The following is an 18528-nucleotide window of genomic DNA, read 5'->3' on the forward strand; positions in this document are numbered from 1 at the left end:
GGCCAGTGACATTCCAGTATGATGCAGATCTGCAGAAAGGGTGAGAAAGAAATAATTCAGACTCAAATGATACAAAATGCTGTGCAATGCGTGGTGGAGACTGTGCTTTCAGACTCGTAGGATTAGAATCGTAGTATTCTGTACGTCATATTAAGAGAACTTTATATCTATATTATATCACTGTTACAAGAAAAATTTTGTGGTGTGGAAATAACACAACCATGGGAGCCGTCTTAATTCTTTCGGGTCGGGATGACCTGGAGGATCACAGAAGAGCTGGGCTGGAGAAAAGTGAAGGCAGGCGATCAGCGCTGGCCGGGGACCGGTGTCTCGCTGGCGGCGGTGCCGTCCCCGCGAGCTGCCCGTGGGCAAGGCAGGGCGGGCAGCGGTGGGCAGCGCTCGGTGCCTGCAGTGCCGGGAGGAGGCTGCGGGCGCCGCTGTTGACCGAGGAGGAGCGAGAGGAAGGCCGGAGCTCTGCAGGCAGCCCCGCCCGCTGCAGCCCGGCTCACTCACTCTCTCGCTCGCTATCTGTCCGTCTGTCTGTCTTTCTCGGCTTTCGGGCGGTCTGCGAGCGTCCCCGCGGTGCGGAGCCGTGCTGCAGCGAGGCGGAGGGTCCGGCAGCAGCGGCCGAGAGCGGAGAGCCGGAGCCGTATCGTGGGTGTTCGGCGGGGAGGTGCCGGCCGTGTTGCGGTGCCGGCGGCGCCGCGGCGGCGATGAGCGCGTCGGGGAGGCGCTGGATCCGGCGGGAGCGAGCCCTGCTGTGGTGCGTCCTGGTGGCGTTGTGGGAGGCGGCGTGGGGGCAGCTGCGCTACTCGGTGCCCGAGGAGCTGCCGAAGGGCTCGTTCGTGGGCGACGTGGCCAAGGACCTGGGGCTGGAGCTGCCGGCGCTCCGCGACCGAGGCATCCGCATCATAGACAGAGGTCGGATGCCGCACTATTTCGCCCTGCAGGGGAAGACGGGACATTTAGTGACGGCGGAGAGGATAGACAGAGAGCAGCTGTGCCGGCTGGTGGAGAAATGCGTGCTGCGGTGTGAGGTGATAGTGGAGGGGCAAATGCAGGTTTATGGCATCGAAGTGGAAATCACGGACATTAACGACAACGCGCCCAGCTTCAAGGACGTTGAGCTGGAGGAGACAATAAGCGAGACGACAGCGCTGGGTTCGCGGTTTCCCCTGGCCGAGGCTCACGACCCGGACTCGGGGTCGAACGGCCTGCAGAGCTACGAGCTGAGCGGCGACGAGCACTTCTCGCTGGCCGTGCAGGCGGGCTCCGGCGGCGCTCGTCGTCCCGAGCTGGTGCTGGCGAAGGTGCTGGACCGGGAGGAGGCGGCGTTTCACGAGCTGGTGCTGAGGGCGAGCGACGGCGGCGATCCGGCGCGGACGGGCACGGCGCGGCTGCGGGTGTCGGTGCTGGACGCGAACGACAACGCGCCCGTGTTCAGGCAGGCGGAGTACCCGGTGCGTGTGCCCGAGGACGTGCCCGTGGGCTCCACCCTCGTCACCGTCACGGCCACCGACGTTGACGAGGGGCTGAACGGGCACGTCAAATACTCTCTGAAGAAAATCACCGAGAAAGCCTCCCGGATATTCCTGTTGGATGCCGAGACGGGATCGATCACGCTGGTGCAGAGCCTGGACTTCGAGGAAGACGACTCGTACGAACTGGAGGTGCAGGCACGGGACGGCGGGGGATTATTCGACACGGCGAAAGTCGGGATCGCTGTGAGCGACGTCAACGACAATGCGCCCGAACTGACTGTTTCGTCGGCGCTGAGCGCGATCTCGGAGGACGCGCCGCCGGGGACGGTGGTGGCCCTGTTACACGTGCAGGACCGGGACTCGGGGGCGAACGGCGAGGTGCGGTGCAGCATCGCGGAGCGGCTGCCGTTCCGGCTGGAGAAGTCGTTTGAGGACTACTACCGCGTGGTGACGGCGCGGGAGCTGGACCGGGAGGAGGTGTGGGAGTACAACGTGACGGTGTGGGCGGCGGACGGCGGTTCGCCGTCGCTGCGGAGCAGCGCGGTGCTGGCGCTGCGCGTGCTGGACGTGAACGACAACGCGCCGGTGTTCGCGGAGGCGCGGTACAGCGCGCGGCTGGCCGAGAACAACGCGGCGGGCGCGCTGGTGCTGACGGTGCGGGCGACGGACGCGGACTGGGGGGCGAACGCGCGCGTGCGGTACCGGCTGGGGGAGGGTCTTGTGCGGGGCGCGCCGCTGTCGTCGTACGTGTCGGTGCAGGCGGAGACGGGCGCGCTGTACGCGCTGCGCTCGTTCGACTACGAGGAGGTGCGCGAGGTGGGGCTGTGGGTGCGGGCGGAGGACGGCGGCGCGCCGGCGCTGAGCAGCAACGTGTCGGTGCGGCTGGTGATCGTGGACGAGAACGACAACGCGCCGCAGGTGCTGTACCCGCCGGCGTCGTCGTCGTCGTCGTCGGCGAGCGCGGGGTTGGGGTCGCGGTCGGGGTCGGTGTGGGGCTGGTCGGGCGTGGAGCTGGCGCCGCGCTCGGCGGAGCCCGGGTCGCTGGTGGCCAAGGTGGTGGCGGTGGACGCGGACGCGGGTCAGAACGCGTGGCTGTCGTACGAGCTGGCCAAGGCGACGGAGCCGGGGCTGTTCCGCGTGGGGCTGCACAGCGGCGAGGTGCGGACGGCGCGGTCGCCGCTGGCCCGCGACGCGTCGCGGCAGAGCCTGGTGGTGGTGGTGAAGGACCACGGGCGGCCGGCGCTGTCGGCCACGGCCACGCTGACGGTGGTGCTGGCCGAGAGCGTGGCCGAGCTGCTGTGGGAGCTGGGCAGCGCGGCGGCGGCGGCGCCGGGCGAGGCGGCCGGCGGGCTGACGCGGTGGCTGGTGGTGGCCGTGGCGGCCGTGTCCTGCCTGTTCGTCGCCTTCCTGCTGCTGCTGCTGGCGCTGCGCCTGCGGCGCTGGCGCCGCTCGCAGCTGCTGGCGGCGGGCAGCGGCGCCCTGCGCGGCGTGCCGGCCTCGACCTTCGTGGGCATCGACGGCGTCCGCGCCTTCCTGCACTCCTACTCGCACGAGGTGTCGCTCACCGCCGACTCGCGCAAGAGCCAGCTCCGCTTGTCGGGCGCCAGCTGCTGCGACACCCTGCCGGCCCGGCCGCCGCCCGACGAGCCCGCGCCGCTGCTCGGGGAGGACCCTGCCGGCGCCCGCCGCGCGGACCCGGCCGCTGCCCCGGTGAGTGCCTCTGACCAGGCTTTCCCCGCTACGCTTCCCTCTGCTGCTTCCAGGCGCTTTCCAAGCGTAGTTCTGCGTCCTGCGGAGGGAGGTTGGGTTCCCAGGAAGGTGAAGCTTTGCTCCGCAACGCACTGTGCGCTGGTGCCTCTCGCTGCGTGGCGGTGAACGTGGGCTTGTGGCTGAGCGTTACAGTTGTTGTGGGGGGGCAGGGGAGGTGTTGGTCTCCTGCTGGCTGGAGTTTCGTTGGAGCGGGGCTTTGTGGTTTTCTGTGTTAGATGTTTTTCACTGTCCCAAGTTACTCCTGGACGTCTGCTGCTGTTTTACTTTCAGAACCATGATGTTTCTTCTCTGGTGTAGTTAGCGAAGAAATGTATCTCTGTCTGAGTACAGAGATGTGAAGATACGTGTGTGAAGTTTGTGGTGTGATGGTACTGCATTTTCTAGAGAAACAGTCTGGGCAAGTGGCTTTGTGATGAGAAGTGCCTGCAAATGGTGAGGGTCAAAGAACGCTATGCAGGATGTGAAGGGTTGGAGAGGAGAGTCGTGGAAGATATGGGTGATGGGCTGTTTCAGGATGCAAGAGGTAGCTTTTGCTCCTTTCCCGGTTCAGTGCCCAGCTGTGGTATTATACAATGGGAGTTTCATCTTGCCAATTAAGCTCCCCCTGAGATGTTTTAGTCCAACCGTATTGAGAGCCCTGGGAGGTTCTTCCTGTGTGTTTGTACGTTGTCGTGATCTACTGAACTAGCATCTTAATTCTGAAGTACTTATAAATGCCATAAGGGGAGCTTGGGAAGAGCCAACAATTTATTCTTTCCCAACTAAATACCTGGCTTTTGTATCTTCGTGCAATGCCATAATCTAGAAGAGTATGTACTGGACCCTTCACTTCTGCATGGGGTTAACTTCCTGCCTTGCTCCTTCTAAAAATCTCAATGTGGACCTCTGTCTCTGATAATCTGTGGGATCTGTTACATGTCTCTGACTGTCCCGTATGTGATTTTCAGTTTTATGCCTGTGAAGTGAAAGGCTGCTGTAGACATGTTTCCTTAAGATGTGAGTAGAAGAAATGCTCTTGCTTGTCCTATGCAAGACAAGACAAATACTATCAAAGGTAGGGAGAAATTGTCTGTGCATCTTCTTTTTATCTGGACCCTATCTGCAAATTATGAAGATCAGTGACAATGATGCGAGCCATGAAAGTTTTGAAGAGAGTCTTGGGGGTGCTGTGTGTGAGAAAATACTGGTGGAGACATGGCATGTGTTTTGTAAATCCAGAATGTAAGTCTGAGGGATTTTGGATTTGGCTTTTGGATATGCCACTGCTCAGAATCCAGATGGCCAAGATGTGGGTCCGTCAGTTTGCCTATCAGCATGCTGAAGTAGGATGATGGTGTCTTTGAGCTGATCCTTTGGTGACTGAGTCTTTCTTGGAGCTGCATATCGCTTATGCCCCTGAGAACCTTTTACATTTCTTTGAAGTGTTGTGATGAGCAGAGAAATCACTTTACATGTTCCTGTGTTCTCATCCTTGTTCTCAGTAGGGAGGAGTTGTGTGTGGAACTTTCAATGCTGTCTGTCTGCAAAAGTAGGTTTTTGTTAGGTGATGTTTAATCAGGGTGAAGCATTCTGTCTGTCCAAAGACAGGGCAGTTGAAAAAGTTTGCTGTGGTAGAATTGGAAATGTCTAAAAATTGTAAAGACAGTGTAAAAGTTCAGTTTGTCCCAGATTTTAGATGAGGCCCACAGCTATGGTTCCATGCATTTTCCCTTTTATCGTTTCAGAGAAATATACGTTAAGGAACTGTGGCTATGGTCTTTGACGTGAGCTCCTGGTTGAGCCTCCTGTGGACTTTCTAACAACTAGTTAACTTTGTTGTGTACCTACTACACTTGACATAATCTGAAATGTTAAGCTATGATTCCTTCACTCCTGTAGGTTTCTTTCTTGCCTTGTTTTTTTTGGGGGGTGTGTGTTCGTTTGTTTGCTTTGGTCCAAGTCTAAATCTGGTCTTCATTCTGGCTAGTAACGCTTAAAAATCAAAAGAACTTTTGCAGTTGTTGGGGTGGGGAAGCAGTTTCCATCCATACCTTGAAGGTGTACAGCTGCTAAAAGAAAGAATTGGACATCCTTCTGTATGTTACTGAATAAAGTGCTTTTTGGCATGTGGCCAAAGTATTGGGATATTGTCTGTGGAGCAACTAAAGGTTGTGAATGTTGTGAAAGGAGGATGAGAAGCTGCCTTTGAACCAGGAAAACAGATGGGGCAATGTGGCTTTGGCTGAGCAATGGTTTGATGTCATGCCTTGTTCCAAGGCCTGTGCCATTCACCTTGTGATCCTGGTTTCCCTGTCCTGAAAGGCAATGACAGTCCTCCAGCAATAAAGCATTTGCTTTTTCAGCTGTAGCATTTTCTACTTCAGCAACAAAATATTTGGATACCTGCTCCACCAAGGACCTCCGTGTGCTGCAGGGGGACATCCTGTGTCACCATGGTCTTCATCATGGGCTGCAGGGGGATCTCTGCTCCGGCACCTGAAGCACCTCCTTCTCCACTGGCATCTGCAGCTTTGTTTCTCTCATATATTCTTGTTCCTCTCTCCCAGCTGCTATTGGACAGCAGATTTTAACCCTTCTTAAATACGATATGACAACAGGACCAGTAGTGGGTCCATCTTGAAGCCAGCTAAACGGGCTCTGTGGTACATGAATGAAGCTTCTGTCATCTCCTCCCAGAAGCCACCCCTGTAACCCTCCTGGTACAAAAACCTTGCCACACAAACCCAATATACAAAAGACAGAGACGTCGATATCCTTCTATTTCCTAAGAAGTCACTGAATGAAATGCCCTTTTGCCTGTTGCTGACCTATGGCCGAAAGTTTGGTATTGTCCATGTTGCAACTAAATGCAGTGAATGCAGAGTGAGGAGAGCGAGAGGCTGGTTTCAAACCAGGAAATTAAATGGGTCAGTGTGGCTTTGGCTGAGCAGTGGTTTGACATCGTGCCTGGTGCCAAGGCCTGTGCCATTCATGCTGAGATTCTGCTTTCGCTGTGCTGAAAGACAGTGACAGTCCTCCAGCAATAAAGTATTTACACAATAACTGTACATGTTGAACAATGATGCATGGGTAGAACAGCTTATAATTCCCATGTGAAACCTCCTTTACCCATCTGTATCTCCCTGTAAGATTGCAATGTGGAGTTTCTTCATAGTTGTAATTACAGTTTCTTTCAGGCCTTTGTTTCCTGGAAGGTTGTGGTTCATTTTCTCCATTTGTGGATGATGATTTTTGCATTTGAAACTGTGTGTGTTGTTTTGCAGCAAATAGTTGCTTCAGCCATGTAAGACAAAATTTGATGTGTGAGGAGAAAGAAGCAGAAGCTCAAAGAGACTCTAGTAATTTCTCGGAAGCCTGAGCTTGAGAAAGAGGTCCATGATAAGGTGTTGACACTTATGGCTTGCTGTTGTAGAGGAGCAGGCCATAGAGTAGGAAAAAATTGCTGAAAGACGATGAGTATTTCTCTAAAATGAAACTCCCTACTGTGTAGTCCAGAGTGAGACTTCAGGGCTGCACTTGCAACTTGAGACATGAATGACTTCCAGGTGCTCTCAGTGGTTAATTTCAAGGCCTGCCGTGAAGACTGAGCTGTCCTTAGGGTGCATTTTCTCTCCTGGGCTCCTGTGTATGTAGCTTTAGTTGTAATTATCAGCATAGCTTTATTTAGCAATGGGTCATGTGTTCGTGCCTCTTGCTCTTGCTATAGTGGGTGTGCAAGGCAGGACACGTGAAGGTATCTCTGTGTTCTGCTTTTGTTAGAGGGAATAGATGTAAACGTGACCTTAGCAGAAGTGGCATCTTTGTTGAACCATGTGTGTGGTAAAAGAGGGGAGGCGATTCCACCTAAGGCAGCAGTTTGATGAATCATTCTCTGTTGAATGACTGGTTGTCCTTTGGTTTTGGTTGTTAATCACTGGTGTGCTTTAGAATCCTTCTGTTTCTTCTCAGAATGGTGGTGAGCAGAAAAATGTACCTCCTTTCTTGGTGTGATCATGGAGCATCACGATCTCATGATATACTTTTGCCAAATACGAGACGGTCAGAAGGACATAGTTAACACAGGCAATTTGAGTTGCTTCTGCTTAATATCTTTGGCCTCAGCAATAGGATTCTACCTGATCCATTCATTTCTGTATGTTTCTAATTCTTGCCTTGCTTGTTGTCATAAGCTACAGCTTGACCTCAGGGTGTGCTGTGTAGAAGGTCCCATCTGTTCCAGTGGTCTGAGTGCAGGGCCAGTTCCCACATACACCTTGAATGTTTACAGCTGTACAGAAGAAGGCTTTCACAGACATATGTGTGCTCGCAGAGGCACACTTGTCTGTAGCAAAAGAATGCAAAGCCATCACTGCTGCAATGCTCCAAGTGGAGAGTGGCAAGCCAGCCCAGACAAGGTTTCCAGGAACAGACTGAGGGGCAGTGGGAGAGTGTGTGCAGGGTGTCCCCCCCATGGTCCCCAAAACATGCTGCCTGTTCAGTTGGAGAGACCCGGATTTGCTGTGTGATCTGTTAGATGGATCAGGAACTGGTGGATGTCCGTGTCCAAAGAGTTATAGTCAATGGTTCAATGTGCAAGTGGAAACCAGTAACGTGATGTCCCTCAAGGGTCTGTAGCAGGAACAGTACTATTCACTGTCTTCATAGACACTGGGATTAAGGGCAGCCTCAGCAAATTTACTGATGACACTAAGCTGAGTGGTGCGGTTGATTTGGTGGAAGGAAGGGATGCTATCCAGAGGGACCTTGACTAACTTGAGAGGTGGGCAGACCTGTCAGTGTCATGAAGTTCAACAAGGCCAAGTGCAAGGTCCTCCACCTGGGTTGGGGCAATCCCCACTTTCAATACAAGTGGAGGAGTATGGATTGAGAGCATCTCTGAAGAGAAGGAGTTGTGGGTAGTGGTGGGTGACAAATGGGACATGAGCTGGCAATGTGCACTTGCTACTCAGTAAGCCAAGCATACCCCAGTCTGCCTAACAAGTAGCATGGGCAGCAGGTCGAGCAAGGGAAATCTCCTCCCCTACCATACTTTTGGGAGATCCTGCCTAGAGTGCAGCTCTGGGGCCCACACTACAAGACAGACATGAACCTGTTAGATCTGGTCCAGAGGAGAGCCACAACATTGTCAAAGGACTGTTCCTAAGAGGAATGGCTGGAGGAGTTGGGGTTCTTCAGGTTGGAGAAGAGAAGGCTCTGGGAAGAACTTATTGTGGCTTTTCAGCGCATGAAAGGGGCTTAAAAGAAAGATTGGGAGAGACTTTTACTAGGGCCTGTTGTGACAGGGAAAGGGGCAGGGGTTTTGAACTGAAAGAAGGCAGGTTCCATTGGACATGAGGAAGAAATGTTTTACAATAAATGTCGTGAGACCCTGGAACAGGTTGCCCAGCGAATTTATGTATGCACCACCATTAAAAGGGTTCAAGCTGAGGCTGGATGGGGCTTTCAGCAACCTGATCTGGTAAAGGATGTGCCAGCCCGTGGCAGAGGGGTAGACCTGATGGTCTTTAAAGTTCCCTTCCAACTCATAACTTTCTTTGGTCTATGAAAGACTTGACATGGCTTTGCACTTTCCAGTTTTCAGCCCCTCAAATATGGAGACACAAAATAGGAACTTTGGTGACTCAGAAATACAATACTGAAGTTCATTCTGCTATTTTAGCACACAAGTACGCACATGCCATTTGGGGTGATACATTTCTCCGTGCAATTCTTCTTCTCTACAATAAACAGTGGGACAAATGCCAGAGACTGACATGAGTAATGGGAAGAAAAGCAGGGATGATGGCAAGTCTTTTGCAGGCCCTGTATGACAAGATTGCAATGACATTTCCTTCATTCTGTTTGTGATGGCTTATTAATTACTCCATCACAAGTATTTCCTTGTTGGTATTTCTCACAGGTAAACGCAATCTGAAAGGAAAATAATGTCTTCCACAAATATAAAATTGTGTATTGCTCTTATATTTCCACTTAGACTTCTTAAGAGCAGCTGACATCCAGTCTTTATTGCTCTGCACTGAGGCCCAAAATTACCCGACAGCGTATCTCAGTTTTAAACGCCGTTGGAGTCGCATTAAGCAAGTGCCTCTGCGCTTCCCGATTCCAATAACAGAGAGACTCCAAAGGCGGGTGCGGGCAGCGAAAGCCGGGCAGAAGCGCGGCCCCTGTGAGCGCGGCCACGAGGCGGCTGCGGTGGCGTCGCGGCGCCTCCGGGTGCCGCTGTTGGCCGAGGCGGAGCGGCGCTGGAGCCGCAGCCGCCGCCGCCGCGGAGCCGCCGCAGCGTCCTGCCCCCGCGGGCCGCTCGCTCGCCCGGCGGCGGCCAGAGCGGCAGCGGCGCGGGCAGCAGAGGCGAGCGGCGGCGCGGCGCGGGGAGCGGCGGCGTCCGAGGCGGCGGCGGCGAGCTCGCAGCCCTGCGGCGGCCCCTGCGCGGGCTGCGGAGCGCGGCGGAAGGCCGGGCGGAGGGCGGGCAGCGGCGGAAGGAGGAGCGCGGCGCTCGCTGTGCAGAATGGCGGGGAGGCAGAGGCAGAGCCGGCGGCGAGCAGCCGGGCGAGTGCTGCTGTCCGCTCTGGTGCTGGGCTTGTGCTGCCGGGCGGCGCCGGAGCGGCTCCGCTACGCCATCCCCGAGGAGCTGGGCAGAGGCTCGCTGGTGGGGCCGCTGGCGCGGGACCTGGGGCTGAGCCCGGCCGACCTGCCGGCACGCAAGCTGCGGGTGGCGTCTGCCGCTACAAGGCAAGTGAAGTACTTCGGCGTGAGCGAGGAGACCGGGGAGCTGTACGTGAGCGAGAGGCTGGACCGGGAGGAGCTGTGCGGCGAGGCGGCGTCCTGCTCCGTCAGCTTCGAGGCGCTGGTGCAGAACCCGCTCAACGTTTTCCACGTCGAGGTGGCCATCCAGGACGTCAACGACAACGCGCCGACCTTCAGCAGGGCTGCTCTGGACCTCGAGATCGCAGAGTTGACACTTCCTGGTGCTCTTTTTCCGCTGGAGATGGCCCGAGACGCGGACGTGGGCAGCAACTCGCAGCTGACTTACGAGCTCACTAGCGACCCGTCCTTCACTCTGGCCATGACGGAGAGCCCGGGCGGAAAGAAGCAGCCGGCGTTAGTGCTGGAGAGAGCGTTGGACCGGGAGAAGCAGAGCTCGTTTCAGCTGGTGCTGACGGCGGTAGATGGGGGGGACCCGGTGAGGTCCGGGACTGTGCAGGTTCGCGTCAACGTGACGGACGCCAACGACAACGCGCCCGTGTTCAATAAAAGCGTGTACGAGGCTCGAGTGCGGGAGAATCTGCCGGCGGGGTCGCTGGTGCTGCGGGTGCGGGCCACGGACGCGGACGCGGGCTCCAACGGGCGGGTGTCCTACGGCTTCGGCAACGTGCCCGACAGCGTCCGCGCGTTGTTCAGTGTGGACAGCGAGAGCGGCGAGGTGAGGACGGCGGCGCCCCTCGATTTCGAGGAGAAGAGCAAATACGGCTTCGTCCTGGAGGCGAGGGACGGCGGCGGGCTCACGGCTCACAGCGAAGTGCAGATAGACGTCACGGACGAGAATGACAACGCGCCCGAAATCACGATGCTGTCGGTGTCGAGCCCGGTGCCCGAGGACGCGCCGGTCGGCACGGTGGTGGCGCTCCTGAACGTGAACGACCCGGACTCCGGGGAGAACGGTCAGGTGTGGTGCGAGCTGTCGGGCAAGGCGCCGCTGTCGCTGGTGTCGTCGTCGGGCGGCTCGTACAAGGTGGTGACGGCGAGCTCGCTGGACCGTGAGCAGGCGTCCGAGCACCGCGTGACGGTGGTGGCGCGGGACCGGGGCGCGCCGGCGCTGTCCAGCGTGGCGGCGCTGGTGCTGGAGGTGTCGGACGTGAACGACAACGCGCCGGTGTTCGAGGAGGCGGCCTACAGCGCGTACGTGCCGGAGAACAACGCGGCGGGCGCGGAGGTGGTGCGCGTGCGGGCGCGGGACGCGGACGCGGGCGCCAACGGGCGCGTGAGCTACTGGCTGGCGGGCGGCAGCGCGGGCGCGGCGGCGTACGTGTCGGTGGAGGCGCGGAGCGGCGCGGTGTACGCGCAGCGCTCCTTGGACTACGAGCAGTGCCGCGAGTTCGCGGTGGCGGTGCGGGCGCAGGACGGCGGGGCGCCGGCGCGCAGCTCGACGGCGACGGTGCGCGTCTTCGTGCTGGACCGCAACGACAACGCGCCGCGGGTGCTGTGGCCGGCGGCGGGAGCGGCGCCTGGAGCTGGGGCGTCGTCTTCGTCGTTCGAGGTGGTGCCGCGTTCGGCCGAGGCCGGGTACCTGGTGGCCAAGGTGGTGGCGGTGGACGCGGACGCGGGGCGCAACGCGTGGCTGTCGTACGAGCTGGTGCAGGCGGCGGAGCCGGCGCTGTTCCGCGTGGGGCTGCACAGCGGCGAGGTGCGGACGGCGCGGGCCGTGTCGGAGAGGGACGCGGCGAAGCAGCGGCTGGTGGCCGTGGTGAAGGACCACGGGCAGCCGGCGCTGTCGGCCACGGCCACGCTGCACGTGGTGCTGGCCGAGAGCCTGCAGGAGGCGCTGCCGGCGCTGAGCGAGCGGGCGGCGGGCGCCGAGCCGCCGGCGGAGCTGCAGTTCTACCTGGTGCTGGCGCTGGCGCTGCTGTCGGCGCTGTTCGTGCTGAGCGTGGCGCTGGCCGTGCTGGCGCGGGTGCGGCGGGCCGGGCCGCCCGCCGTGCTGCGCTGCCTGGGCGCGCAGCGCTTCTCCGTGGCCGGCGCCGCCTTCCCGGCCGACTTCTGCGAGGGCACCTTGCCCTACTCCTACAACCTGTGCGTGGCGCCGGGCCGCGCCGCCGCCGAGGCCGCTTGGCTGCCGCCGCCGCTGCCCAGCCTGCCCGCGGAGGAGCTTCTCGGCGCGGAGGCCTGCGGGAAGCGGAGCCCGAGCGGCAGCGCCGACGCGGGAGAGCCGCCGGCGGACCCCGACGCACCGCAGGTCTGTAAGCTCGCACGGTTTCTTTTCCGAACCCATTTTCGCATAGAGTGAAGCTTGGAACTGGTTTATGGAGGAATACTAAACCGAAGAGTTAGTTCTCTCAGCCATTTTTTTCAGTAGTTATTTACATCTGTGTCTTTACAAGTGTAGGCCTCTAAGATCCGGAAAAAATATATCAAATGTCAAAAAATTTCCCAAAATGACAGTCTAAGCACTTTATTACAGTCTATTTATAGTTTATCAGTGATCCCCACCCCCAGTTTCAGGTGCGCAGCAGTGCTTGTCTTTTGCTGTCCTACAGTATTTCGTTGAAAATGTGTCATACCAACGTGAATGTTCAAGAAATAAAACGTACTTTACTAAAAAGCTGCAATCCTTTCCACCTTGATTTCTGAGAAAAGGAAAGTTCCTTCCTCCAGTTACAGAGTAACTTGATTGTATAAACTATAAACCCCCTAAATTTATGTGTTTTTCTAGAAAAGAAAATCACACATTGAAGTACATCATCTTTCCTTTCACCGTGTTAGCTGCATCTTTAGTTGTACCGGTATTTTAATCATGTAGCCATTAGCAAAGAGACTTCAATAAGCATGCCATTGCTCTCATCCCATTCTAAAAACCGTCGAGAATAGAAAAACATCGAGAAACTTGGTACACAAGAAAAATTTGGGGCAAACCAAATCTACTGTACAGCTGCAGTCACCCCACATTTTGATAATCTGGGCCACAGAATGGGCACAGGAGACAAGTCAGATGTCCCTCTATTCCATCTTGCTGTACCCACAAAGCCAATTACTCTGCACTGCGGCGGGAGCCGAGCATGTGCTCCTTGCCTCCTGGGTAGTTGTAGAGAGTGGTTTTCGAGCAGTAGGAGAGCCTCCTCCTGTACGGTGTTCCCAGAAAGGTCTTAGAGCCCATAGCAGGTGCCTGATCAGGCCCAGTTCCTAAGGAGCTATACGGCCTTAAGGGGTTTAGATTCTCAGTTGATTGACCCCAACTTCTTTAGCCTTTAAATGTCTTATCTCAGTCAGTGGTGGTGCAGTAGTTAATTTCGAGGGTGTTCCATATGAACTGAAGTATTTAAAGCAACGTTTCTGCCGATTGGGTTAGTGACTCAAGTTCCTGCTGCTTAGGTTAATGACCTTATACGTCTGACTCTCCCGGGGGGCAGGGGTGTGTATCTATCTTGTTTTCTGTCTCAGAACGCGTTTTCTTTTCCTACCCCTGTACTAGTCATTCAAGCATGACTGCAACAGTAAATCGTGTTGGACGTTGTGCTTTTGGACTACTGAGGAAAGACTAGTAATATTCTACGAGTAATATTACAAAATCTTATTTTACTTTACATAAATAACCTTTGGCAAGTAATTTTTGCCATGGGGTAGAAATAAAAGGTCCAAGTGAGGCCAATGGAATTCTAGGGGAGAAAACCCAAAGCCAATGGCGGTGCCGTCCCCGCGAGCTGCCCGTGGGCAAGGCAGGGCGGACAGCGGTGGGCAGCGCTCGGTGCCTGCAGTGCCGGGAGGAGGCTGCGGGCGCCGCTGTTGACCGAGGAGGAGCGAGAGGAAGGCCGGAGCTCTGCAGGCAGCCCCGCCCGCTGCAGCCCGGCTCACTCACTCTCTCGCTCGCTGTCTGTCTGTCTGTCTTTCTCGGCTTTCGGGCGGTCTGCGAGCGTCCCCGCGGTGCGGAGTCGTGCTGCAACGAGGCGGAGGGTCCGGCAGCAGCGGCCGAGAGCGGAGAGCCGGAGCCGTATCGTGGGTGTTCGGCGGGGAGGTGCCGGCCGTGTTGCGGTGCCGGCGGCGCCGCGGCGGCGATGAGCGCGTCGGGGAGGCGCTGGGTCCGGCGGGAGCGAGCCCTGCTGTGGTGCGTCCTGGTGGCGTTATGGGAGGCGGCGTGTGGGCAGCTGCGCTACTCGGTGCCCGAGGAGCTGCCGAAGGGCTCGTTCGTGGGCGACGTGGCCAAGGACCTGGGGCTGGAGCTGTCGGCGCTCCGCGACCGCGGCGTCCGCGTTGTCTCCGAAGGTCGGAGGCAGTATTTCACCCTGCAGGGGAAGACGGGACATTTAGTGACGGCGGAGAGGATAGACAGAGAGCAGCTGTGCCGGCTGGTGGAGAAATGCGTGCTGCGGTGTGAGGTGATAGTGGAGGGGCAAATGCAGGTTTATGGCATCGAAGTGGAGATCACGGACATTAACGACAACGCGCCCAGCTTCCGAGAGGAAGAAACGGAGCTTAGAATGAGCGAGACGACAGCGCCGGGTTCGCGTTTTCCCCTGGCCGAGGCTCACGACCCGGACTCGGGGTCGAACGCCCTGCAGAGCTACGAGCTGAGCGGCGACGAGCACTTCTCGCTGGCCGTGCAGGCGGGCCCCGGCGGCGCTCGTCGTCCCGAGCTGGTGCTGGCGAAGGCGCTGGACCGGGAGGAGGCGGCGTTTCACGAGCTGGTGCTGAGGGCGAGCGACGGCGGCGATCCGGCGCGGACGGGCACGGCGCGGCTGCGGGTGTCGGTGCTGGACGCGAACGACAACGCGCCCGTGTTCAGGCAGGCGGAGTACCCGGTGCGTGTGCCCGAGGACGTGCCCGTGGGCTCCACCCTCGTCACCGTCACGGCCACCGACGCCGACGAGGGCCTGAACGGGCACGTGAAATACTCGCTGAAGAAGGCGACAGACCTGGCATCGGAGATATTCCTGTTGGATGCCGAGACGGGTTCGATCACGCTGTTGCGGAGCCTGGACTTCGAGGAAGGCGACTCGTACGAACTGGAGGTGCACGCACACGACGGCGGGGCCCTATTCGACACGGCGAAAGTCGCGATCATCGTGACAGACGTCAACGATAACGTTCCTGAGATTTCGGTGCGGTCGGCGCTCGACGCAATCTCGGAGGACGCGCCGCCGGGGACGGTGGTGGCCCTGCTGCACGTGCAGGACCGGGACTCGGGGGCGAACGGCGAGGTGCGGTGCAGCATCGCGGAGCGGCTGCCGTTCCGGCTGGAGAAGTCGTTTGAGGACTACTACCGCGTGGTGACGGCGCGGGAGCTGGACCGGGAGGAGGTGTGGGAGTACAACGTGACGGTGCGGGCGGCGGACGGCGGTTCGCCGTCGCTGCGGAGCAGCGCGGTGCTGGCGCTGCGCGTGCTGGACGTGAACGACAACGCGCCGGTGTTCGCGGAGGCGCGGTACAGCGCGCGGCTGGCCGAGAACAACGCGGCGGGCGCGCTGGTGCTGACGGTGCGGGCGACGGACGCGGACTGGGGGGCGAACGCGCGCGTGCGGTACCGGCTGGGGGAGGGTCTTGTGCGGGGCGCGCCGCTGTCGTCGTACGTGTCGGTGCAGGCGGAGACGGGCGCGCTGTACGCGCTGCGCTCGTTCGACTACGAGGAGGTGCGCGAGGTGGGGCTGTGGGTGCGGGCGGAGGACGGCGGCGCGCCGGCGCTGAGCAGCAACGTGTCGGTGCGGCTGGTGATCGTGGACGAGAACGACAACGCGCCGCAGGTGCTGTACCCGCCGGCGTCGTCGTCGTCGTCGTCGGCGAGCGCGGGATTGGGGTCGCGGTCGGGGTCGGTGTGGGGCTGGTCGGGCGTGGAGCTGGCGCCGCGCTCGGCGGAGCCCGGGTCGCTGGTGGCCAAGGTGGTGGCGGTGGACGCGGACGCGGGTCAGAACGCGTGGCTGTCGTACGAGCTGGCCAAGGCGACGGAGCCGGGGCTGTTCCGCGTGGGGCTGCACAGCGGCGAGGTGCGGACGGCGCGGTCGCCGCTGGCCCGCGACGCGTCGCGGCAGAGCCTGGTGGTGGTGGTGAAGGACCACGGGCGGCCGGCGCTGTCGGCCACGGCCACGCTGACGGTGGTGCTGGCCGAGAGCGTGGCCGAGCTGCTGTGGGAGCTGGGCAGCGCGGCGGCGGCGGCGCCGGGCGAGGCGGCCGGCGGGCTGACGCGGTGGCTGGTGGTGGCCGTGGCGGCCGTGTCCTGCCTGTTCGTCGCCTTCCTGCTGCTGCTGCTGGCGCTGCGCCTGCGGCGCTGGCGCCGCTCGCAGCTGCTGGCGGCGGGCAGCGGCGCCCTGCGCGGCGTGCCGGCCTCGACCTTCGTGGGCATCGACGGCGTCCGCGCCTTCCTGCACTCCTACTCGCACGAGGTGTCGCTCACCGCCGACTCGCGCAAGAGCCAGCTCCGCTTGTCGGGCGCCAGCTGCTGCGACACCCTGCCGGCCCGGCCGCCGCCCGACGAGCCCGCGCCGCTGCTCGGGGAGGACCCTGCCGGCGCCCGCCGCGCGGACCCGGCCGCTGCCCCGGTGAGTGCCTCTGACCAGGCTTTCCCCGCCACGCTTCCCTCTGCTGCTTCCCGGCGCTTTCCCGGCGGGTTCTGCGTCCTGCGGAGGGAGGTTCCGCTGGTGCCCCTTGCTGCCGGGCAGTGAACGTGGGCTTGTGGTTGAGCGTTGCAGTTGTGGGGGCAGGAGAAGTGTGGGGCTGGAGTTTCGTTGGAGCGGGGCTTTGTGGCTTTATCACGTCATTTCTGTGTTACATGCTTTTCACTATCCCAGTTACTCCTGGACGACGGCTGCTGTTTAATTTCAGAACCTTGGTGTTTCTTCTCTGAATTGTAGTGAGTGGAGAAATTTATTTTCTGTCTTTGCACATTGATGTGAATTTTTCCTGAAATCTGTGGTGTGATGGTCGTGTATTTTCTAGAGAAACAGTCTGGGCAAGTGGCTTTTTGACGAGAAGTGATGGCAAATGGTGAGGGTCAAAAACACCATGCAGGGAGTGAAGGGTTGGAGACAAGGTGCATGGGAGCTGTGCATGATGGGCTGTTGAGGGATACAAGAGATATGGTTTGCCTCTTTCCCTGTTCAATGCCCAGCTCGGTATCGTGCAACGTGAGTTTTGGCTTCCCAAGTATTTTTCACCGAACTGGTGTTTATTGGGAGATTGGGAGCCCTGGGAGTTTTTTCCTGTGTATTTGCGTGTCATCATCAATGCTCAACTCACAGCTTGCTTAGGAGAAATGCCTTAATGGGAGCTTTGGGAAGAGAGGACACTATGTATTCACTACCTACTAACCACCTTCATTATGTATCTTCTCTAAGTGCCATAATGTAGAGGAGTATGTACTGGTCCTTTCAATTCTGCCTTGGGCCATTGTCTTGCATAATGTGTGGAAGATGACATCTGTTATGTTTCTCTGACTTTCGCCTGTGTGCCTTTTATGTTTACAGCTGTAAAGGGAAAGACTTTCATAGGTGTGTTTCTTTAAAATGTGACTAGAAGACTAGAGGAAATGTGCTCTTGCTTGTCACATCCACTTGGTGAGAAGTCAAACACTATCCATGGTAAGGAGAAGTTGTGTGTGTAGCTCTTCTTTGGGTGGAGTCTTTCTGCATATGATGAACACCAGTGAAAACAATAGGGACAGTGAAGGGTTGGAGAAGAGTCTTGGGGGTGCTGTGTGTGAGGAGGTACTGGTGGAGACAAAGCATGTGTTTTGTTAATTCCCAGGCTTCATTGCTGGCCTAGAAAAATGAAGGTGTCATGGTTTTGGATATCCCACTGTTCAGAATGCCCCCTGGCCAAGGGTTGAGTTCATCCGTTTGCTTTCCTGTGGCACGATGTTTCCTGTGAATGGCAGTTATTGAGCATAGACATACACTTTAAGTTAACATTTGAGTATCGTGAATCCTCCCAGTTGTCCATGCGCTGAAGTAGGATGCTGGTGTGTTTGAGCTGATCCTTTGACACCTGGGTTTTTATGGGAGCTGCATATCACTTGAGAACATTTTACATTTCTTCGAAGTAGTATGATGAGCAGTGGAATCTCCTTGCATGTGTCCTTGTTTTCAGTAGGGAGGAGTTGTGTGTGCAACTTTTCTTTCAATGGTGTCTGTCTGCAAAGTTCCAAAAGATATAAAGATGGTGTAGAATTTTGTTTTGTCCTAGTGGTTAGATGAGGCCCACAGTTGTGGTGCCATGAATTTTCCCTTTGTTATTATCCAAAGAAATTACACTGAGGAATGTGAGTTTTAGCTTCCCAAGCTCTTTTGACTGAACAGGGGTTGCTGTAGCTGTATTGGGAGATTTGTAGCCGTGGGAGGTTCTTCCTGTGTGTTTACATGTCATCATCAATTTTTAACTAAGAGCTTGCTTAGGAGAAATGCCATAATGGGAGCTTTGGGAAGCAGAAACTTTGTATTCACTACCTACTAACCACCTTAAATATGTATCTACTCTAATTGGGATAATCTAGAAGAGTATGTTCTGGTCTTCATTTCTGCATGGGGCCGTTATCTGAGATATTGTGTGGGAGATCACATCTGGTGCATTTGTCTGACTGTCC

The 18528-nt window shown here is 57.6% G+C and overlaps 1 protein-coding gene and 2 pseudogenes across 1 annotated transcript; all 3 read left to right on the forward strand.

Annotated features, from left to right (window-relative positions):
• Nucleotides 1–221: 221 nt before the first annotated feature.
• Nucleotides 222–5871, forward strand: LOC147414758 (protocadherin gamma-A5-like). Its single transcript, XM_086471221.1, has 5 exons — nucleotides 222–2525; nucleotides 2937–3191; nucleotides 3245–3388; nucleotides 3636–3774; nucleotides 5798–5871. Exons 1-5 carry the CDS (start codon nucleotides 222–224, stop codon nucleotides 5869–5871), a joined length of 2916 nt encoding a protein of 971 aa, XP_086327347.1.
• Nucleotides 5872–9756: 3885 nt separating this feature from the next.
• On the forward strand, nucleotides 9757–12252 carry LOC147414759 (protocadherin gamma-B5 pseudogene; annotated as a pseudogene).
• Nucleotides 12253–12515: 263 nt separating this feature from the next.
• LOC147414760 (protocadherin gamma-A2 pseudogene) lies at nucleotides 12516–16612 on the forward strand (annotated as a pseudogene).
• Nucleotides 16613–18528: the final 1916 nt, after the last annotated feature.

This window comes from Leptosomus discolor, chromosome 10, assembly GCF_034619465.1.
Source record: "Leptosomus discolor isolate bLepDis1 chromosome 10, bLepDis1.hap2, whole genome shotgun sequence".
Taxonomy (NCBI): Eukaryota; Metazoa; Chordata; class Aves; order Leptosomiformes; family Leptosomidae; genus Leptosomus; species Leptosomus discolor.

Coding starts and splice junctions, on each gene's coding strand:
- LOC147414758 (XM_086471221.1), top strand. CDS start 222: ATGGGAGCCGTCTTAATTCTTTCGGGTCGGGATGACCTGGAGGATCAC. Junction 2,526..2,936: donor CGGCGGAGCCCGGGTCGCTG/GTGGCCAAGGTG, acceptor CGCCGCTCGCAG/CTGCTGGCGGCGGGCAGCGG. Junction 3,192..3,244: donor CGGACCCGGCCGCTGCCCCG/GTGAGTGCCTCT, acceptor TGCTGCTTCCAG/GCGCTTTCCAAGCGTAGTTC.